Raw genomic sequence first — 19,529 nt, 5'->3', positions numbered from 1 at the left:
ACATCTCCCCCTTTCTTTTGTTTTAAAACATAGGGGGTTCCTGAGGGGGTACACATAAATCCATCAATATGGGCCAGAACTTTGTAACAGATATACATGGTATACATAAATCCATCAATATGGGAGGCATTATACATAATTTACAAAAGCACACAGCAATATAACACAGGCTAGTGGTAATGTAACAAATAACATGAATCAACATGAAAATTTAACTACTGCAAAAGTTTCATCAACAATCTTTCATCTCAAGAAATCCAATGATTCTTGCAATTGCTTAAAATACATAAGCACATAGTAATATAACACAGGCTAGTAGTAATGTAACAACATAAATCGACCTGAAAATTTACAAATGTCCATAAGTCCTAGAAATAGTCCATAAGGAATCCATTGTTCATTAGTTCATGTGCCAGGAATCTAATAATTCCTGTAAGCTCTGAAGTACTGCAAAAGTCTCATCAACAATTTTTCATCTCAGGGAACCCAATGATTCTTGCTGGTTTTTCAAGAAGTAAAACAGTTTCATCTTGTGTTAGGAAATCCAATAATTCCTGAAGCTTTTAAAAGTCTTTTTAACAGTTTCATAGTCAGCCATCTGATTCTTTCTCCATCTGTGGAAATATAAGCAGATCCTCTTCCCCAAGCAGTTAATCTAATTCCTTCTATTTACCAAATTTGGGATTTCTCCTCATCATCTGGTAATTACATTGGAGTCGTTTGCATTGGATATTGTCTTGTTGTCTTAAAAGGCCTGTATTCTTCCCAACTGTAATCCTGATTGCTTTTCTGTTGGTTGATGACATCAGAATCCTGAATTTCTAAAGTCTCTCTGGGTGTAACCTCAGCTGCTATCATGCCCCACCTGTCCTTTGATTGATACTTTGGAGCTGGGCCCTGCCTCTCATTCTTCTGGGTCAATATACATTTAGAGGCCCAATGAAAGCCTCGGTTACATTTTGGACATGGGGTTTTGGGTTTTCTCTCACCCTGTCTTCTCACTCTATCTCCATATCTACAATGAGCTCTCAAATGTCCAATTTTTCTGCACTGAAAACATCGACGAGTTTCTCTACAATTCCTCTGCCAAGAAGGACCTTGTCTTTCCTTGTTCATCATAGTCTGGGCATAATAAGCATTTGTGCCCACTGTGGCACAGAGTCTAATGATTTCTTCTAAAGGAGCATTTTTGTCTAGCCCCCATATAATTCTCTTGCAAATCTCATTGGCATTTTCCTTAGCCAAATGTCTAGTCATTATTTCTGTTGCTGCATTGTCTCCAATGGTTCTTATTACAGCTGTTTGTAAACGTCCCACAAAATCTGCAAAAGGTTCATTGGGACCTTGCTCTATTTTTGTGAAAGCATTATTTCCATCTTTCTGTCCAGGGAGAGAATTCCAAGCTTTTATTGCAGCCTTAGAAATTTGCTCATAGACTGTTATGGGATAATCATCTGATTCGTCCTCCTTTTCACCTAGTAAAGTTGGCAATTCTTCCTCCTGTACTTTCCTTTTCATCATTCTGTCACTTAAATAACTTCTTATAGCCAATTGTATTACATTATATGTATTAATTATTGAGTTAGGCCCATTTTTATCATAGAATTGACAAAGATCCTCTCCAACCAATTTCCATTCATTTAGATCTAATTCCTTATCAAGAGAGAAACAAGGACATATGTCCTTTACAGTTTGTAAAAATTCAGTGATTTGCTGTAAACTTATAATTAAACCTTGGCTTTCCATAACATTAATAATGCTCTTAAACATTTTCCTTGAACAGAAACAGGCTGTTTTCTAAATATCTGTCCCATTTTAGCTGAAATTCTACTTTAACTCTTCTAACAAAATTTCTTTGTTGCACTCACCCTAATTTCTGGGTTGAAGTTTTTTCCACTGGATCAGGATCAGAGGCTTTTCCACTTGAATCAGGATCGGAGCTTTTCCACTGAAATCCACTGAGGGGTCTGTTAGCCCCACGTTCAGGGCGCCAAAATGTTGTGATCTTTTTCTTCTCAAAAAGCAGCCAGGTGATAAAAGTTCAGATCTTTTATTATCCCAATATAGCCCGGTTAGCTTAGAGGCCTATCTCTCTGCTTGGTTCCAAGAGCTCTCTCCAAATGTCTTTAAATCCAAAGGTCTGGTCCTTCAGCCTCTGCCTCTGCTTTCTTCAGCCTCCAGCCAGCTCCAATCTTCATGTCATTCCGGTGAAATCTCGACTTGTAGCGTCTTCCTCTCTGAAGCTCTCCGACTGGCCCATTGGCCTATTTATGCTCCTTCCAGAGAGAGGAATTACGGGTAGTTCTACTTAGTACCTTGTTTCAGGTTCTGCCCAAAACATCTTTTTGTAAGATTAGATCAACTCTAACTACTTAGCAGTTAGTAAGGATTCCAACAATTTACAAAAATTAGTTCTTGGATAGATGTATCGCTCCATTTATTTTTTAAAAATTTACAGTTGTATTACTATCTGTTCTGATAGTATGGCTTTAGTTTTTTTTTTTTTTTTTTTTTTTTAAACTAGTTGCATTATTCCTTTCTTTGGAATTTAAAGTGCACCCTCAATTCTTTTTCAAATCTATATTTGAATCAGGGCTCTAAATTTTCCTTAATATTGCCTTGAATTAATACCATAGATTTTGATTTGTGGTATATATGTTGTTACTATATTTGAATTCAGCTTTATTTTTATAATTTCTTCTTTCAACTGGGGGCTTATTTAACAGATAATTTTCTGTCTACTTGTATCTAAAACCTTTACATATTGTATTATTATTCACTGTAAATGCTTTTTTGACTGATTTTTATTGCATTAAGATATGTAAGCAGAATATATAAAATTTGTGAGTTTGTTTATTGATCTCTAACTTCTTCATGTCCTAGTATATTCATTTTTTCTGTAATTTATGCATGTACTGAAAAAATTACATATATTCTTTACTCTTCTCATTAACTTCAATATGTCTACTAGATCTAGTTTGATTAATACTTGATCAATATTATATATATAATTTCTTTCTTCTTATTAGATTTATGATATTCTAATTATTAGAGTATTAAAATATTCTATTATGTCTTTATTTGAGATAAAATGATTGAAATCAACATTTGTGGATTTTCACATTTTATAAGAAGTTGTTTATTATTTTGATGGTTGTTCTAAGATTTTGTGTGCTCCTACAATCTTTTCAGAGAATGTATATCTCTTAACTTTACACAACATATTGATTTTGGGGGGTAGATGACTTCTTTGTTCATGATCACTGCTTCTAAATATTGTTTATGGCTTAGGACAATTAATTTTATTATTAATCTGCCTTGAGAAGTCTACTGTGATCCTGCTTGTTATTCTTTGGTGTGTTATTCTAATTCTTTCTTTCTGTTAATAAGATTTTTCCCCTATTGGAGTTGGCCTATAATGTTGGTTAATCCTGGTTTTTCCCTTGGTTTAGATTCTATAGAGTTTTCTTGTTTTGTTTTGGTTTTTTAATGTTTTAGCTTGTTTTTGCTTTTTTAAAATTTTCATAAATAACTTGTCAGAAGAGCGTATTCTGATTCTTTTGCTTTTCTAAATTCTCTGGGACCAAATAATTTGAGATTTTTGTATGCTTCCTTCTTCTGTGTGTTTGTCATTTCAATTTTTATGATTTCCTTTTTTCCCCAAAAAAATTGTCATTTCCTAACTTTTCCCACTCCATCCATCTCCAGTGGATCTGAATTATTTGCAATACTATTTTCTACTATATGTAGTCTGGTATCATTGACTATTTCTCTTTAATTTTTGAAAGTTTCTGTCATATCAGTCATTTCAAAATTATTCTATTCTCTTTTAAAGCTTCTTTGAATTTTATGTCAGTGATTTCTATGATTTTTTTTCTAATATTTTGATTTCTTTGCCAATGTCATTTATTTTAAAATTTATTTGCATGTACATTTATTTACCGAAGGACATCTTTCAGTATATGTTGCATAATCAAATTTTTTCCACTTTTAATTTCTGGCATTTTACCTGAAAGTGACCCCACAGTAATCTTTTATTGTATCTTATTTACTTTGATAATTTTTTGTTAGCAGATCATTTTTATTTTCATATTGTGTGTATGTGTGTGTGTGTGTGTGTGTTAGCTATTTTTCTTTCTGTTTCTACTTTTGTTTTTTGAGGATCTGGTCTTTTATTCAACCCTAATTTGGCCATCTAAATAGAAAACTGTGCCTATTTTTACAGTTAAAATATGGCATTTTTCTCTATTGAATAAAATTATGGACTACTCAGTGACAGATGCAACTTTAGGAATGACTTCATTCAAAGAGCTTTTGAATATTTGTGTTAAGTGAATTGAAGAAGGTACAAATTGGGAAATTCATTCAATTCAATGTTTATTTACTTAATTTGACAATGTTAATTTACTTAAATTTAACAAACTTTTATTCAGTAACTTCTATGTACAAGGCATAGTGCTTGGTGCCAAAGATACAAACACAAAATGAAAAGCATTCATAGAAGATGTCATGTGCTAAGTCTAAATAAAATGATTTCCTATTGAAACTGATGGTCTATAAATCACATCATCTTTTTTTTTTTATTTTTTTGTAAAATACTTGGCTTAATGCTAATTGTTTCAGGTCTGATATAGTACAAAACTTCCTTCTTAATTCTGCAATGTGAATTTGACTTAACCATGCACACTGGAAAAAACAAAATGTGTGGAAAAAAATACATTACCTACACAATTGTGTATGTATGCATGAGTATGTGTGTGTGTGTGCATGAGTGTGTGTGTGTGTGTGTGTGTGTGTGTGTGAGAGAGAGAGAGAAAGAGAGAGACAGACAGACAAGAACTCCAGAAGGATATTGAACAAAGCCCAAAATCGAAGAGAAGATTAGATTGTCTTGTACTTGAGGAAAATTTCAATTTTTTATAATTCTGCACACTTACTCACATCTGTAGAAAAACTCATTTTTAAAAATACTATCATTCTTCCAGTGATGACCTTTGGAGCATGAAATAAAATAATCCTGAAGGAATCAAAGTTAGAAATACCATAAAACTCCATGGGATGTTTGATTAGTAGAATTATATCTGCAGAGGATTATTAGTAAAGGACTATATATGAAAACTTGGCTAAAAAAATGTTGTCAAAAACATGGATAAACAGGAAAAGAATTGCCCCCAATATAACAGAAGAAAAGTTAGACTGGGTACATTTGTACTCTTCCCATTTCCTCTCTTGACATTAAAATAAAAGAAAATTCTCGAACATTTTGGGTTGACCCTTTATAGAAGATTTATGGAAAAACATAAACAATAATTGAATGGGATAAGCAAGCAGAGAATAGATACAGTTTCTAACAGTGGGAAGAACACCAACATGAAGAAAGCATGTCTCTAAGTACTAAAATGAAAATGAAAAAATGGAAACAATTTCCATTTAATCTCCTGCATTATAGTCACAAAGTATTTTATATTCATTATTTCAAAGCACAACACACCAACATAAAGAAACAGGTCAAATTGATGTAATTATCCCCATTTTACAAAATTCACATTTATCTGGGGCTTTTATGATCCTGAATGAAGAGTAAGGAAAATCTGACTTCAAATATGACCAAGTATTTAGTACCTATTGAGCTTGGGGATAATAGTAACACATACTTTCCAGGGTTATTGTGAGATAATGTTTGTAAAGCACTTAACACAATCTTGTACATTGTTATACACACACAGTAGGTGTGTATTATAATGTAGTGATAAATGTTTATTCCTTTCCTCACTCCTTCCCACCTACTATTTTACATGCTTTCCATAGTTTACCTCAAAACACAGTGCAGTACAAGCACCTTAGGAAGCAAATCATGTTAGCATTATTGTCCACATTTTATAAATTGATTGATCAATAATCAATAAGCATTTATCAAATACCTACTATATGCCAGGTACTGTGCTAAAGTACTAGGGCTACAAAGAAGCAAAAGATAGTCCATTCCCTTAAGGATCTTACAGTTTAAAGGGTGAGACAAGATGTAAACATATTAAAATAAAATCCCCCCCCAAAAAAATGACTAATCCAATATCACATACCTAGTAAATAATAGAACTGGAGACTATTTTTCTATTACCATATGTGACTAGTTCCAGATTATCCATAATTTCCTATTTTTATTTGATTATGTGCTTTGTCCTTAATTATGCATTTGTTTTCTTTTTACCATATTTACTTTTCCCTCAGTTCAAAAATCAGTTTTTATGTAAGTTTGAATATACACTAGAATTTTTTAATATCCTCTAAACTTATCATGAACTATTCATACATAGCACTGAAGTTTCCTATTTCCCATTATCATAAAGACATTCAAATATCAGCTAATTACAGCAATCTGACAAAATAGAACTTTCTATTGCTCTAAAATTTATCTTTTGTTCAACAAATATTTAACTACATACCAACATATGTGTATATATCAACTTGTACCCATGCTTAGGTCAGTTATTTTTGTGGGATGGTATGTATGGGATATAGTGCCAAAAGCTACACATATAGGCTCAGTGGTGAATTGTGCACAGTAGTTTAAATGCCTTCTCCCTAGAGATCTGTATATAGCTTCTAAACAGTAATTTTTTTGATGACAAATTATGAAATGTAGCTACAGGTAAAATAAGTTTCATATTTCCAATTTTGTTATTAAAATTCTTCGTTCATAATCTGCTATCATTTAGCAAAATCTAATTTATTTCCATAATCACTTTAGCATATTGCTGATTTACAAGTTGTGATCTCTAACAACTATTCTATAATTGGTCCTTTTCTTCTATTTTTTGGTTGTCATTTTAATAATCTTTCATGCCATCTGGCAATACTTGAGTGCTTATGATAACTCTTTCCTTGAAATAGGATTCAGCCCTAAGAGCTTGTTCTATGTGAATGATTTGTTTTTCCTTTAGTTAATTATCTATTTCTTTAATATTCTCCAGTCTTGCATTTTATTTTGAATCCTGAAAAAATAAAATTTATGATTACTCAGGATACATGTTCTTCCTTGATTTAATTATTTTATAAGTAATAGCAATACACACATATACCAATACTGAATCTTTAGGTGAAATAGTTAAATTGCATATTTTGAAAGGAGGTCACAAAGTAATCCATCCAAAAGAGAATAGTATTGGTTTTTACTTGACCCAAATGTAAATCTTTCTAGCAAAACTACTGATGGATTGTAGCACAAACTTTATTGTCTTGTCAAAGGTTTTATTACAGTAGCAAAACAAAACAAAGTCTTATTTTAGTTCTATCTTAACCTATAGGTTAAACTGTCTCCATACAGTTAGCTAGTGCAGTAAATAGAGCGCGGGACTTGGAGTTCAATTGAATTGAGTTCAAATGCAACCTTAGACACTTACCAGCTGAGTGATCCTGAGCAAGTCACTTAAACTCAATGTGTCTCAGTTTTCTCTGTAAAATGGAGATCATAATTGTACCTCCTTTTCAGGGTTTTTATGAAAATCAAATAAAATAATAATTGTAAAATCACATAGAACAATACCTGGAACATATAAGCACATACATGTGTGGGTATGTGCGTGCACGTGTGTATATATATATAGATAGATAGATAGATAGATATAGATATAGATATAATCTATGTATATCAGCTACTATTACATCATGAATCTAAATTATTGATTGGGAATTTGATGGTCTAATGTCATTTGAAAAACTACATTCTGGTATTTCTTAGATAAATATTATACCTATCATTTACTGTCATAAACATTTATTCTAAAGAATATGTATGAAATGGGATAAACTCTGCTCTGGAAGAAGCTTCTATATTTTCAGAGTTAACCGTTCCATCTCTAATGAAATTCAAATTATTTTAGGAAATATTTCATTTGCTTCTGTTGCATAAGATAACAAATTCAATTGGTTCATGGCTACTGCCTTTATGTGGCTTTCAATCACAAACTCATATGAATGAATGTAAAAGCATTTATTGAGCATACACTATATGTCAAGAATTGTACTAAGTTTCTTCCCCCCTTTTTTTATTATCTTCCAAGGATTCTGTATAAGCCTTGTTTGTACATAATTATATGCATATTGTTTTCTTCCTTAGTCTGTGAGCTCTTTGAGAGCAGGGATCTGCCCCGCCCCCTCCCGGCCTTTGTATTATGATATCTTAGCATAATGTCTGGTATATAATAGGTACTTAATAAATGTTTGTTGAATTGGCTTGGGCTTACATATAGAAAAAGTGAAGCCATCATTGTTTTCAAAGAATTTATAGTCTAATTGAGAGAGACAACACATTAAAAAAAGTAACAAGCTCAGTTTCAATGCAAATGGAAAAGTCTCTGGTCCTAATGGTGAAATAGTAAGGATGGAAAAATATAGTGGTCTTTAGATCAGAAGACATTGGCAGAAACCTCTAAAACATAAAAGCAAGAGAGACGATAAGGTTTGGATCCTAGATGATAGTGACAGAGCTGGTGTTCCTTCATTTCATCAAAAAGAATAGTTAATTGAATCCCCAAGTAATGTGAGCAGTCAGGAAAAAGGAAGATAAAGTTGTATCTGGTGATGGTGTGTATGGAAGTGTCTACACACACACACACACACACACACACACACACACACAATGAAAATAGGTCAAAATAAGTTTTATTGGCTTAGAAAATTAAATCACAGTATGTCTAAGGAGGAAATTGAAAAATTTCCTCAGGAAACACATAACTAAAATAAAGACAACATTTGTTCATGGAATACTAACAAAATGAATAAGAAATTTGCAAGAAAGATTACCTCTTAGTAATTCCAATGCTTTTTTTCAGGCCTTTTCCAAACGTACAGAAGCTGTTGCAATTCAAGCTGAGAACCTTGTGAAGGAAGCATCAGAGATACAGTTGGGATTGAAGACTAAGCAGACACTTCAGCAACAGGCCAATTCAGTCAAGGAACAAGTTAAAAAATTAGAAGACACCCTTGAAGAAGAGTATGTGCTTGACAAGTCGTAAACTTTCTTCTCTGAGATAGTTTAATATAATCTTCCCTGTATTTTGTGTTTAAAATATTGCTTCAAAGTATCTGTGTATTATAGCATGTTCTGAGATAGTGACTCATTATTAGGAAGTATCACTAAATTAGAAGCTAAAACTTCAAAAACAACAACAACAAAAAAGGGGGATTCAATTTTTTTTGGCAGCCTAAAATGATTCTATTTACAAGAAAAAAGCCATACCTATTCAATTCTGTGGCCTTTTGTACTTGTTGAACCTGAGCAGGATTTTTACCAGATTACCTGACTGTTAGCAAATTGTGGAAATGCAGTTTATTTTCAGGCATGATTTTACATTCTAAGACTTTTACCACAACATGTAGACCAGTTGCCAATAACCAAAACAAAAACTAAATTATCATTAGTTCATCTGCTATTTTGTGAAGCCATTTATAAGAAGTCATTGCATTTTTGTGTGGCTTTTAGTGTTTATTTTTTGGGCAAAAAAGTACTATAGGCTATTTGTTCATTCCTAGGATTTAGGGCAACATCTGCATCTTCCGCAAATAGTCTCCACTATCAAGACGTGGGATTCATGATCACATATTGGATGACCATCATAACTTTGTCCTGAAATGTGTTTTAAAAATTTCTGAGACAAAAATTTCAAGAGAGGTTTACAATGTTTGTCACAATTATAAAGATGACCATTTTGCTATATTATGGCAAACCACTACCAAAATACCTCCAGTAACATATTCCTCACTAATTTATTGATATGTTACTGTTCTCTAAATGAATTTTAATTATATAAAATGATGCAGCATGATTTAATGAATAGAGTTGACTCTGAAACAAAGAATGTGACCCTCACCCAAGTAACTTAATCTCATAATGCTCAAGGTAATGCTCTAAGAGATTTAATTTGCAGAAAAGGTGTTGACTTGCATTGATGAAAGCAGTTTCTTCATAGACTGTTTATCCCACTCTTAAAATATAGTTTACATGAAGTATCAATTTATCAATTAGTGTAAATAGTGAATCCCATGAACTATTGACATTATTCATATTTACACTTCATATTTCAATTAAACTGGAACCAATTATTGTAGTTTGAATAAATGATCTATGTAATTATCATTGGAAATAGAATGTACTGAATGTATTCAACCATTTCATAGGTTTTTGCATGAATGAAACCCTTTATTCATGTCCTCATCCAAATTTTGCATTTGTCTGAAACTTAATGTAACAATTTGATTTTCAAGTGTTTTTTAAAAAGCAAATAATAAGTTAAAACTTTTCATGGCTATCACAAATTCTCTTACTATCCAATATAATAGACTATTTTATTTTATTTAGTACTCCCCTGATTTAAAATATGAAACCACAACAGGGTATTTACATATTATAACAATTGTTCAAATAATTTTTTTTTGCCTTTATAAGGGACAAATGTTATAAAAATCACTGTTATCCTCTTACCTCCTATTGCATTTAATATAACTCCCATAAACTCTAGCGGGATGAATGTAAAATCATGCTGTAGTAACTGGAAGCCACACGATCATTTCTGTTGCCCAAGAATAACTTTGTTTTTCTTGATGTCTTCAAGTGCCTTTTGGAAAACAGGGAAGTCTTTTAATCTTGGTTTAACTTGATATATTCTTTAAAAGATTCAATTGGTTGCTTAATCTTTTTATAGGCAGTAAGACATAAATACAAATATGTTTACTAAGTTACAAGAATAGTGTTAATGTGAACCAAGAATTGAAATGGAAACATGCACTTCATATGTTCATAAAAAACGAATCCTAAACTATCTACAAATAGCAATGATTCCTTAATAACAATAACTGTCTCTCCAAAAAGTTTTGTGGTCAGAATGCCACAAGAAGTATACAAATACTTGGTGTCATAACATTTTAGAAATTTTAGGATTTACTGCAAGGAGAAGGAGCATTTTCTTCATGACAGCATGTCCTCACTTAGATTTTAAACTTTTTTATGATACTTAAAAGCATATTTCATGAACCAAAGCATAAAGATGTCTTTAGCGTGAACATTTTTAATTTCCCTTAAAACTTAAGGATTTTGTGATGTTAAAACAAATCATTTTAAAGTACTTTGCAATATAGTGGCTTTTCTTTCCATTATTAAAGATCAGAGGATCATATAGTACTGGAAAGGACTTTAGACACCATTGAATCTATTTCCTTATTTTATTTATTAGTAAACTAGAGGCAAAGATAGATTAAACAGACTTACCTAGGGCCACAAAGTTAGTGAATGACTGAGGCAGGATTTGAATTCAAATTTTTTGACTCCAAGGCCAGAGCACTATCCAATCTACTGCACCTCCTAGAAGTTTCTCTTCCTTCTCTTTTCTATATAGATTCAAATACTCTGAATTCTGGAAACATTATTTTGTGCATGTATGTATTGGGATTTGTGTGTTGAGATAGTGCCATTGTTGCACAGTATATTATAAAGTGGTTAAGTCTTAATATCACGGTTCTATTTGTTTTACATGTACCTATCATGCAAAATCAGTTACTTAATGGGGAAGATGAAGTCCTGTCACTTCTGTTTATACAGATAAAATGTGCCTCTCCTTTAGGTGGCTAAAAAGTCAATGGGGCCAGAGATATCTTCACAAAATTTCACTTCGCAATTTAAAGAAAACATAAATGATTATCTTTATTAAAAGATTGAATTTTATTTACTTGATCTGGTTATTTTAGTATTAAAACCATGGAAATGGTGAAAAACAAGTGGGAGCATTTTGGCAATAATTTTGAGGCCCTCTCCGTCTGGATTACTGAAAGAGAAAAAGAGTTGGATGCCTTGGAAACTTCATCATCTCCCTGGGACATGCAAATCAGCCAAATTAAGGTGATCTATTCACACATTACATTTATAATTCATACATATGTAGCTTTGAAGAAACACTTTAAAAAATTCCTTTCTTGCTCTTGAGGGCTGATATTTTGATGTGTGATTGTACTCAATTTGTATGTTACATTTGTAAAAAAAAAAATACTAAGCTGGAGGGTTTTGATGGAGACTGTGCAAAACTATAAGTTGTCTTCTATTAGTGTTTGGTTTATACATAAACAATTCACAATGTATGTGATACCATTAAAATTATGGTTGCATAATTCTTTCTTTGACTTTGAATAAAACCATTTAGGATATTCTGCTCTATTTATTTAGGCAACACACAGGAAAACATTCAACTTTTTAAAATATTATCTAAAAGAATCATTTCAAACATGTTAATAATGTAGTAGTTGCCTTAAACAACCACAAGGAGGCGATCAAGCAATTCCATTCTCAAACAGCTTAAAATTCTACTCTTCCCTAATGCTAGACAAAAGGATTATACTCAAATGACTTAACTCTCTACACCCTTTCCTATTTAAAATAATGCTCTGTTATTTTATCATATATTATTGTATCTGAAAATATTAAAGTGGAATATAAACATTAGCTCATATGACATACACCATCCTTGATCCCAAAAGAAGAGGAAATATAATCCCACAATTAGTATTGTTGAAGGTATCCCCTTTTATCTCATAATTTACACATTTCCAAAATTTAGTTACTCATTTTTCTACAGATTTAGTTGTTCTTTTATAATGCAAGAGTCTCTGTCCTTTTATCAGGACAAATTTGAGCACTGATGGAGAAACAGTTATTAACTTATTATAGAACAAGAAATAAATATGTACATAGAGGTGGAGGAAGTGACCCCCTACCAAGTTGGAAATTGATTTATTGCTAATCACATATGATGTTCAAGCATCATGTACATATATACATCATTTACATACACCTATACACACAGCCCTTATATATATATGCTATAGTTTTCAAAGTTTCCAACTAATTCCACATACTTTGGACAGATTCATAAAAAGATTTTTAATGCTCAAAGTTGTGAAGTATAAAGAAAGTTGCCCTTCGTTTCACTAAATGAAGTTTAAAGTATATAGTTGAAGTTTTAAAAGAACATAAAACTATTATACTTTGTGTCTCAACTTTGTGATCACTTCTTTACTCTATTTCTGAATTTATGTGCCAATTTTAACTTAATTTTTTTCATGAGTTTATTTTGATAACAGTAATCATTTCATAAGAATTCTCCAGTTAGGTGTCAAAGATCTTATCACAATTTAGGAAAAGACATACTTGTTTAATTTTAAAACCTATGTCTTATTGATCACTATATTTTAGAAATATCCAGATAGACAAGCAATGTATTTGATCCCTGTAGAACATTTTGCAAAACTTTATGGAATTTCATGAGACTTTTCCCTGTTTGTTAGGGTCCTCTTCTTATCCTTCCCCCCAAGAAAATAGTTTGTATTTATTCTGAATGTATTTCGTATGCATTCACTTAGCTCTCTACATAGTTGTATTTTTTTTTCCTTTCCAAAGGACTTTAAGATTTTTGTTGAAAAGGATAGATTCATTTTTGTGTTTTCTATGCATAGCATTTATTATTTGGTCCATAGTAGAAACTTAATAAAAGGTTATTCAATGAATGCATGGATGGATGATCTATGTTTTAATATAGAAAACAAGGCAATTTCCCCCAAAGGTATGTAAATTGAGGATACATTTTCTGTAAAAATACTCATGATGTCATAGAATTAAGTATAAATCAAATTAGCGCATTAGAATTTTCACCTATAAAGTAGTTCAGCAAAATGAACTCTAAAACATTGAAGTTCTAGTACTTACATGAAGATAAATATTTTAAATTCAGATCTTGTTAATAATCTTTAATCTCCTTTTTAGTTTTCATTAAATATACAGTTCTAAAATATAAACTATGATATGTGTTCCATAGAATTTTCATAATATGATTGCAATTTCAATTAAAAACTATCTTAACATTCTACATAGAACTATCAAACTAACTCATCTTAAAAAAGCCTTTAGAAGTACTAAAAATACTTGTTTTCTTAAAGTTTCTACTGTAAATATGTATGTCTGGCTTAAGAACAGTGACATCCTCTGTATTTTGGAATAAATATGATATCTTGAACTTTAGGTACTATTTGATGTGTATGTATGTATTTATATATCTTAATAGGAGAAATCTGAGTATCTTTCACCTTAATTATTTGGACGTCAGATTTCTATCTAAATTTTTGGCTTTTCTTTTGCCTATTTCTTCAGAGGAGTACAAATGAATAAACAGGTTGCTATATTTGCAAGTGATGCACCATGAGTATTATGCAGCCACAATGTAGTGAATTGCCTTAGTTTGTTTTGTTTTGACTTTGTGAAGAGCCTATAATTCCTCTATGTTGTATAGAAAATCTCTCCACTAATGTAGATTGACTACTCTTTTGTAACTTTGAGTCTTGGAAAGTGGCCTGGGGCATTGTGAGGTTAATTGAACTGGCCTAGTTCACAGTTAGCATCCTGACTTCATGTATCCTAGTGACCTAACTTCAAGACTAACCCTTTATGCAGTATACTATTGTGTACTTTTCCCCATAAATATCACATTGTACTGCTCATATATAGGAGTCATATAACATACTACTGTAAAGCTTGTATTTACAAAAGCACTAAAGTTCAGAGACATCTTTGTCTTTTGTAGTAGTATAAGTGTATGGAACACATATGTTTGATTTCTTCACCATTTTACATTTATCCTTTGAAGAAATTGAAAAGATGTCATGATTAGATTTCCTGTAGATAGTAGGATTGGAACTTTCCCTTTTCTCAAATCTATAAATTTAATATCTTAGTTAAATAAGGCAAACCACAGATACTACCCATGATCTGAAATGTATCCCTGAACACAACACATAGTTTGTTTTAAATTAAATTTAAAAATTTTTAATTATTTTTAATAATTTTAATTTAATTTTTTAAACTTTAAATAATTTTTAAAAATATTTTTAAATGATTTGACTTGAAATATGTTGTGATATTTCCATAATAGCTCATTTTATTTTACTAAGCCCCTTGTGATTACTTCACTACATCTAGAGGCAGGCATTTTCAATCATTGTACATTCTACCATCTGTTCTTTTTTTTTTTTCTTGCAGATTTCATGGTACAGTTATAGAGAAAGGAGAGAGAGAAAGAGAGAGAAAGAGAGAGAGAAGAAAGAAAATAAAAGAAAAGGATGGAAGGAAGGAAAGAAGGAATGAATGAACGAAGGAATGAAAAAGGAAGGGAGGAAGGAAGGAAGGAGGGAGGGAGGGAGGAAAGGAGGAAGGGAAAAGAGAAAGGGAAGGAAGGGAAGAAGGGAGGAAAGAAAGGAAGAAGGAAAGAAAAAAGAGGAAGAGGGAAGGAAGGGAAAGAGAGAGAAGGGAAGAAAGGAAGAAGGGAAGAGATAAAAAAGAGGGAAATGAAACAAATATTATTATAATATTTCCCAAATTATTCCTGAATATATCACCACTACAGTTCAAGAAAATTTTGATATTTTTCTAAAGACACTAAAAAATTCCTTTTCAGGAAAAAGTAAATCAATTTGGTCTCTATTGTTATTTTATTTGAAAACTTAGGTTATTCTCGAAAGAATAGAAAATAATCAAAGTGACATTCCAAGACTAGAAGAAGAAACTCAGTCTTTTGCTCAGTTTATCACCACTGGAGAATCTGCTCGAATTAAAGCCAAATTGACACAAATAAGGAGACATTGGGAAGAGCTCAGGGAACGTGCCCAGTGTCTGGAAGCTACTCTTCTGGAAAATGAATCTCAGCAACAAAAGTTTGAAGAAAGCCTCAGAAAGGTATAAAATTATCAAAACCGACTCATCTTCTTTACCTTATATAATTTGTAGAGGATGGAGATTTTTATTTGAAATATATTGCTCCCTTTCTGCAATGTTCCTGTTCCTGGATAACCTACAGAAAATACTAAATTATTCTAATTTGCACATTCCCATAAATTACATTAGTTAGAAGGCTTAAAGTAATTTAACAGACCAGCTTCTGTAGTAAATGTTGTTTTATACTTTATTTAATTTAGCTCTGACTTTGATTGAAATTTCTTTTAAATCATGCATGAGTTAAAAAGCTGTTGATTTTTATTTTATTTCAGATTTTTCAGTCTTCAAAATTTGTAATCAAATTGGAAAAAATTATAAAATTATTAAAATTATAAAATATTTATATACCAACAAATGGTATATAATTCACTGTTTAATAGATGGACTAGGTTGTGCAGAGGGTTCTTTTTCTGTTATTTTAATCCTTATACCTGCATCTTCATTAATGTTTTAGGTACAACAATCTGTGTCTGAATTTGAAGATAAATTGAATGAACCAATTAAAGTATGTTCTTCAGCTACAGAGACATACAGAGCTCTCCAAGAACATATGGTAAGAAAATGTTTTATATTTTCTGTTTGATTATCAACTTAGAAATGTGAAATACAGCATTGTTGTACTTTTTATTGCACTTTCCTGATAGAAAGGAATCAAGATTTTCTATCACTTTAGACCTGAAGTTTTATTACAAAAATTTAAAAATATTATGATTTGAAAATTTGAACACTACTATATTTTAGAGATATAAATGTATAAATATTTCATAATAAGAAACTGCTATATTGATGAAATAATTTATGATCAGAAAAATGGGGTGAGAGGGAGTGAGAAGTAAGGATGAAACAGTGAATCTAACTATTGTGAATCTAACACTTTAGTGTTAAATCTTTATCTTTAGTTTTACAAGCAGGAAAAATCACTTCACATCTCTGGATTTCAGTTTTCTCATCTCTAAGTGAGAGTACTTGGATTATATAGTATTTGATGTCCTATCAAGTTCTAAAAAGATTAACTCCAGGATAATTTCTTCTCTACACCCCCCTCCTCTTAAGGAAAGGGGCAGAATAATTTTCTATTTATTTATATATCTACATTATTTAAATGATATAGATAAAGAAACTTTTGTTCTCCTTACCATAGGCTGTATTTGCATATTTGAGATGGTGTTCTGATAATGCTATCTTTTATAGAAAAATTATGTTGCATATTTCTTAGTTCTTTTTTTTTAATGTGATTGTTTTTTCATATTTCTTTTCCATGATTGTCAGGATCTCTGTCAAGCTTTGGAAACAATGAGCAGCATAGTTACCTCCTTGTCAGTAAGTGCTCACAAGGTTATTAACAAAGATTCATCTGTTCATGAAGCCATGATTCTTCAGCAAAGATATGAAAAGATGGTTGGTACCACTAAGGAACAACAAATGATGCTAGAAAATCTATTGGCCCATTGGCAAAGGTAAGCCCATTGTTATAAGATTAGATGGCATGGCTTTTCATCAGCTAGTGAGAAATGTAGGGCAGAGACTGAACATTTTCTATGGAACTCTTATTTTATTTGACAATAAATAGACAACTTCCCAAAAAAGAAATATAGAGGGTGAACTTTAGAGAAGTATACTTGAAACAAGGTATTAATTCAGTGGAATTGATGAGATGATTGTTCTCTAGTTCACATATATACTTAGTACTTAGCATGGGGATGTAATGGTTCTCTAACTTCACACATAATCTGTATGCTGTAATGATGTAATTACAATAAGGTATATAAGGACTAACAAGGACTAGAAGAGAGACATTCTATCTTTGACCAGCTTCATGATGACTCTCATGCCTCTTGCACTAAGATCAAGACTGGGCCAGAATAAAGAATATGGATCCTATTCTTGACCATTCTCATGGTGTCTATCATGCTGAGACCAAAGCCCTTCCAGAGGATCTCCAGAAAGCTACCCTGAACATTACATTTTGGCGCCCAATGTGGGGTCTACGGATAGACATTAGAAAGTGACTGTGGCTATGTCGCCTTCAGTAATCTCAACTATATGACCTGCTCTAAGATCGTCTGTGGGAGCAGGAGTGAGAATGTGATATAGTATAATGCCTTTGAGAACTTCTTCTGGATCTCGATCTACAGGACAAATTATCCATGGTCATGAGCATTTGGACTGATGCTCATACCTGCCTTCCCCTTCCCCCACAAAGGAGGCAGAGCTGTCTTTGTAGAATCAGTCTTGGAAGGGGCAAGACTCAGACCTGGACTTCTACTTGGATCTGGAGCACTGGGAATCTTCCTTGGAACATGATCTTACAGGGGTGTGGCTTGGGGATTTCCCAATCCATGGGTACTATCACTTCTGAAAGTTGAATGGGATTCCTGAAATTTTCTTAGTGAACATTATCCCTTTGCTCTTCTCAAGAGGGTAGGAAAATATCTGTTGGGCAGGTACATCTTGATAATGGATATGGTGGCTGCAATCTTTTAATTTCTTTTATTCATTCTTCCTTTTCAAATTCTAACTTCTTTCATCTTCCCCACTTCACACAAACTGCTCGATATTCTATAAGTGGGACTTTTGGTCTGATAATTAGCATGCAATCTTTTTTTTTTTTTAAGTTATGTTCAGGCTAGCTTTTTGGAGTTCATCCAGGAGGCCCTTGGTATCAGTAGGATAGATACCATGATAATGGTCAAGAATAGAGTCTTTATTCTGGCCCAGTCTTGATCTTAGTGCAGAAGGCATGAGAGCCACCATGAAGCTGGTCAAAGATAAAATGTCTCTCTTTCAGTCTTGTTAGTCCTTATATACCTTATTGTAATTACATAATTAGAGCATACTGATTATGTGTGAACTTAGAGAACCATTATCTCACCATGCTAAGTACTAAGTATATATGTGAACTAGAGAACGATCATCTCATCAATTCCACTGAGTTAACACCTTGCTTCAAGTATACATGTTTCAAATATATGTCTCCAAAGTTTTATCCATATCACACTCTACAAAGAAACACATATTATTAATAATGTTATAAAATATTCAACCTTCAGATAAAAATTAAAAAAAAATAATTCATATCATTCAAATATTCAAAATATCTAAAAGCACTGAATCTTAATGCTTCCAGAGCTGTGAAAGAATGGACACAATTATTAGTTTCTGTTTTTGGAACCTTTTTGGAAAATGTTCTATTCAGTAAAAATTATAAACATCACAGAAATTAAAAATAAATCATGTGTTTTGAATCAATTATTGCACTTTGGGGAATGTGCCCTCAAAAAGCAATAAAACAATGAAAAAACATTTGTGTTTAATAATAGATTTTTAAAAATAATAAATGTGACCTCCCTGATATTCAATTATTTCACAATTTTGAAGTGATTCTAACAAGGAAATATAAAAGAACAGAATCCTTCAGCTACAAAATCTAAAATAACTTGTGGATTAAAAAATTCTCTATCACAACTCTACAAACTTCAAAAAGTTAATTCTTCTAATATGGTAAATTTAAAATAATTTCCCCTGACTCTACTTTCTTTAGGTTAGAAAAAGAACTATCCACCTTTCTGACCTGGTTGGAGCGGTGTGAAGCAGGAGCCAGTTCCCCAGAGAGTGGCATTTCTGCAGACAGAGTCAAACTGGAAAGCGAACTCCAATTGGTACAGGCAAGTTTCAGAAAACAAAATGAGTAAGGAAATTACATATCTTTGAATGTATTGAAGAT

The 19,529-nt window shown here is 31.9% G+C and overlaps 1 protein-coding gene across 1 annotated transcript in view; it reads left to right on the top strand.

The window, feature by feature from the left end:
- SYNE1 (spectrin repeat containing nuclear envelope protein 1) overlaps positions 1-19,529 on the top strand; it is a 593,997-nt gene that overhangs the window by 249,911 nt on the left and 324,557 nt on the right. The window contains exons 32-37 of the mRNA XM_051997964.1: positions 8,832-8,992; positions 11,740-11,890; positions 15,539-15,766; positions 16,260-16,358; positions 17,075-17,262; positions 19,347-19,470. Of these exons, the coding sequence (XP_051853924.1) occupies positions 8,832-8,992; positions 11,740-11,890; positions 15,539-15,766; positions 16,260-16,358; positions 17,075-17,262; positions 19,347-19,470 (951 nt within the window). The remainder of the gene's footprint in view (positions 1-8,831; positions 8,993-11,739; positions 11,891-15,538; positions 15,767-16,259; positions 16,359-17,074; positions 17,263-19,346; positions 19,471-19,529) is intronic.

Source organism: Antechinus flavipes, chromosome 4 (genome assembly GCF_016432865.1).
Source record: "Antechinus flavipes isolate AdamAnt ecotype Samford, QLD, Australia chromosome 4, AdamAnt_v2, whole genome shotgun sequence".
Lineage (NCBI taxonomy): Eukaryota > Metazoa > Chordata > Mammalia > Dasyuromorphia > Dasyuridae > Antechinus > Antechinus flavipes.
The sequence above is the reverse complement of the archived record's forward strand: the minus strand, read 5'-3'. Positions and strand labels throughout refer to the sequence as shown.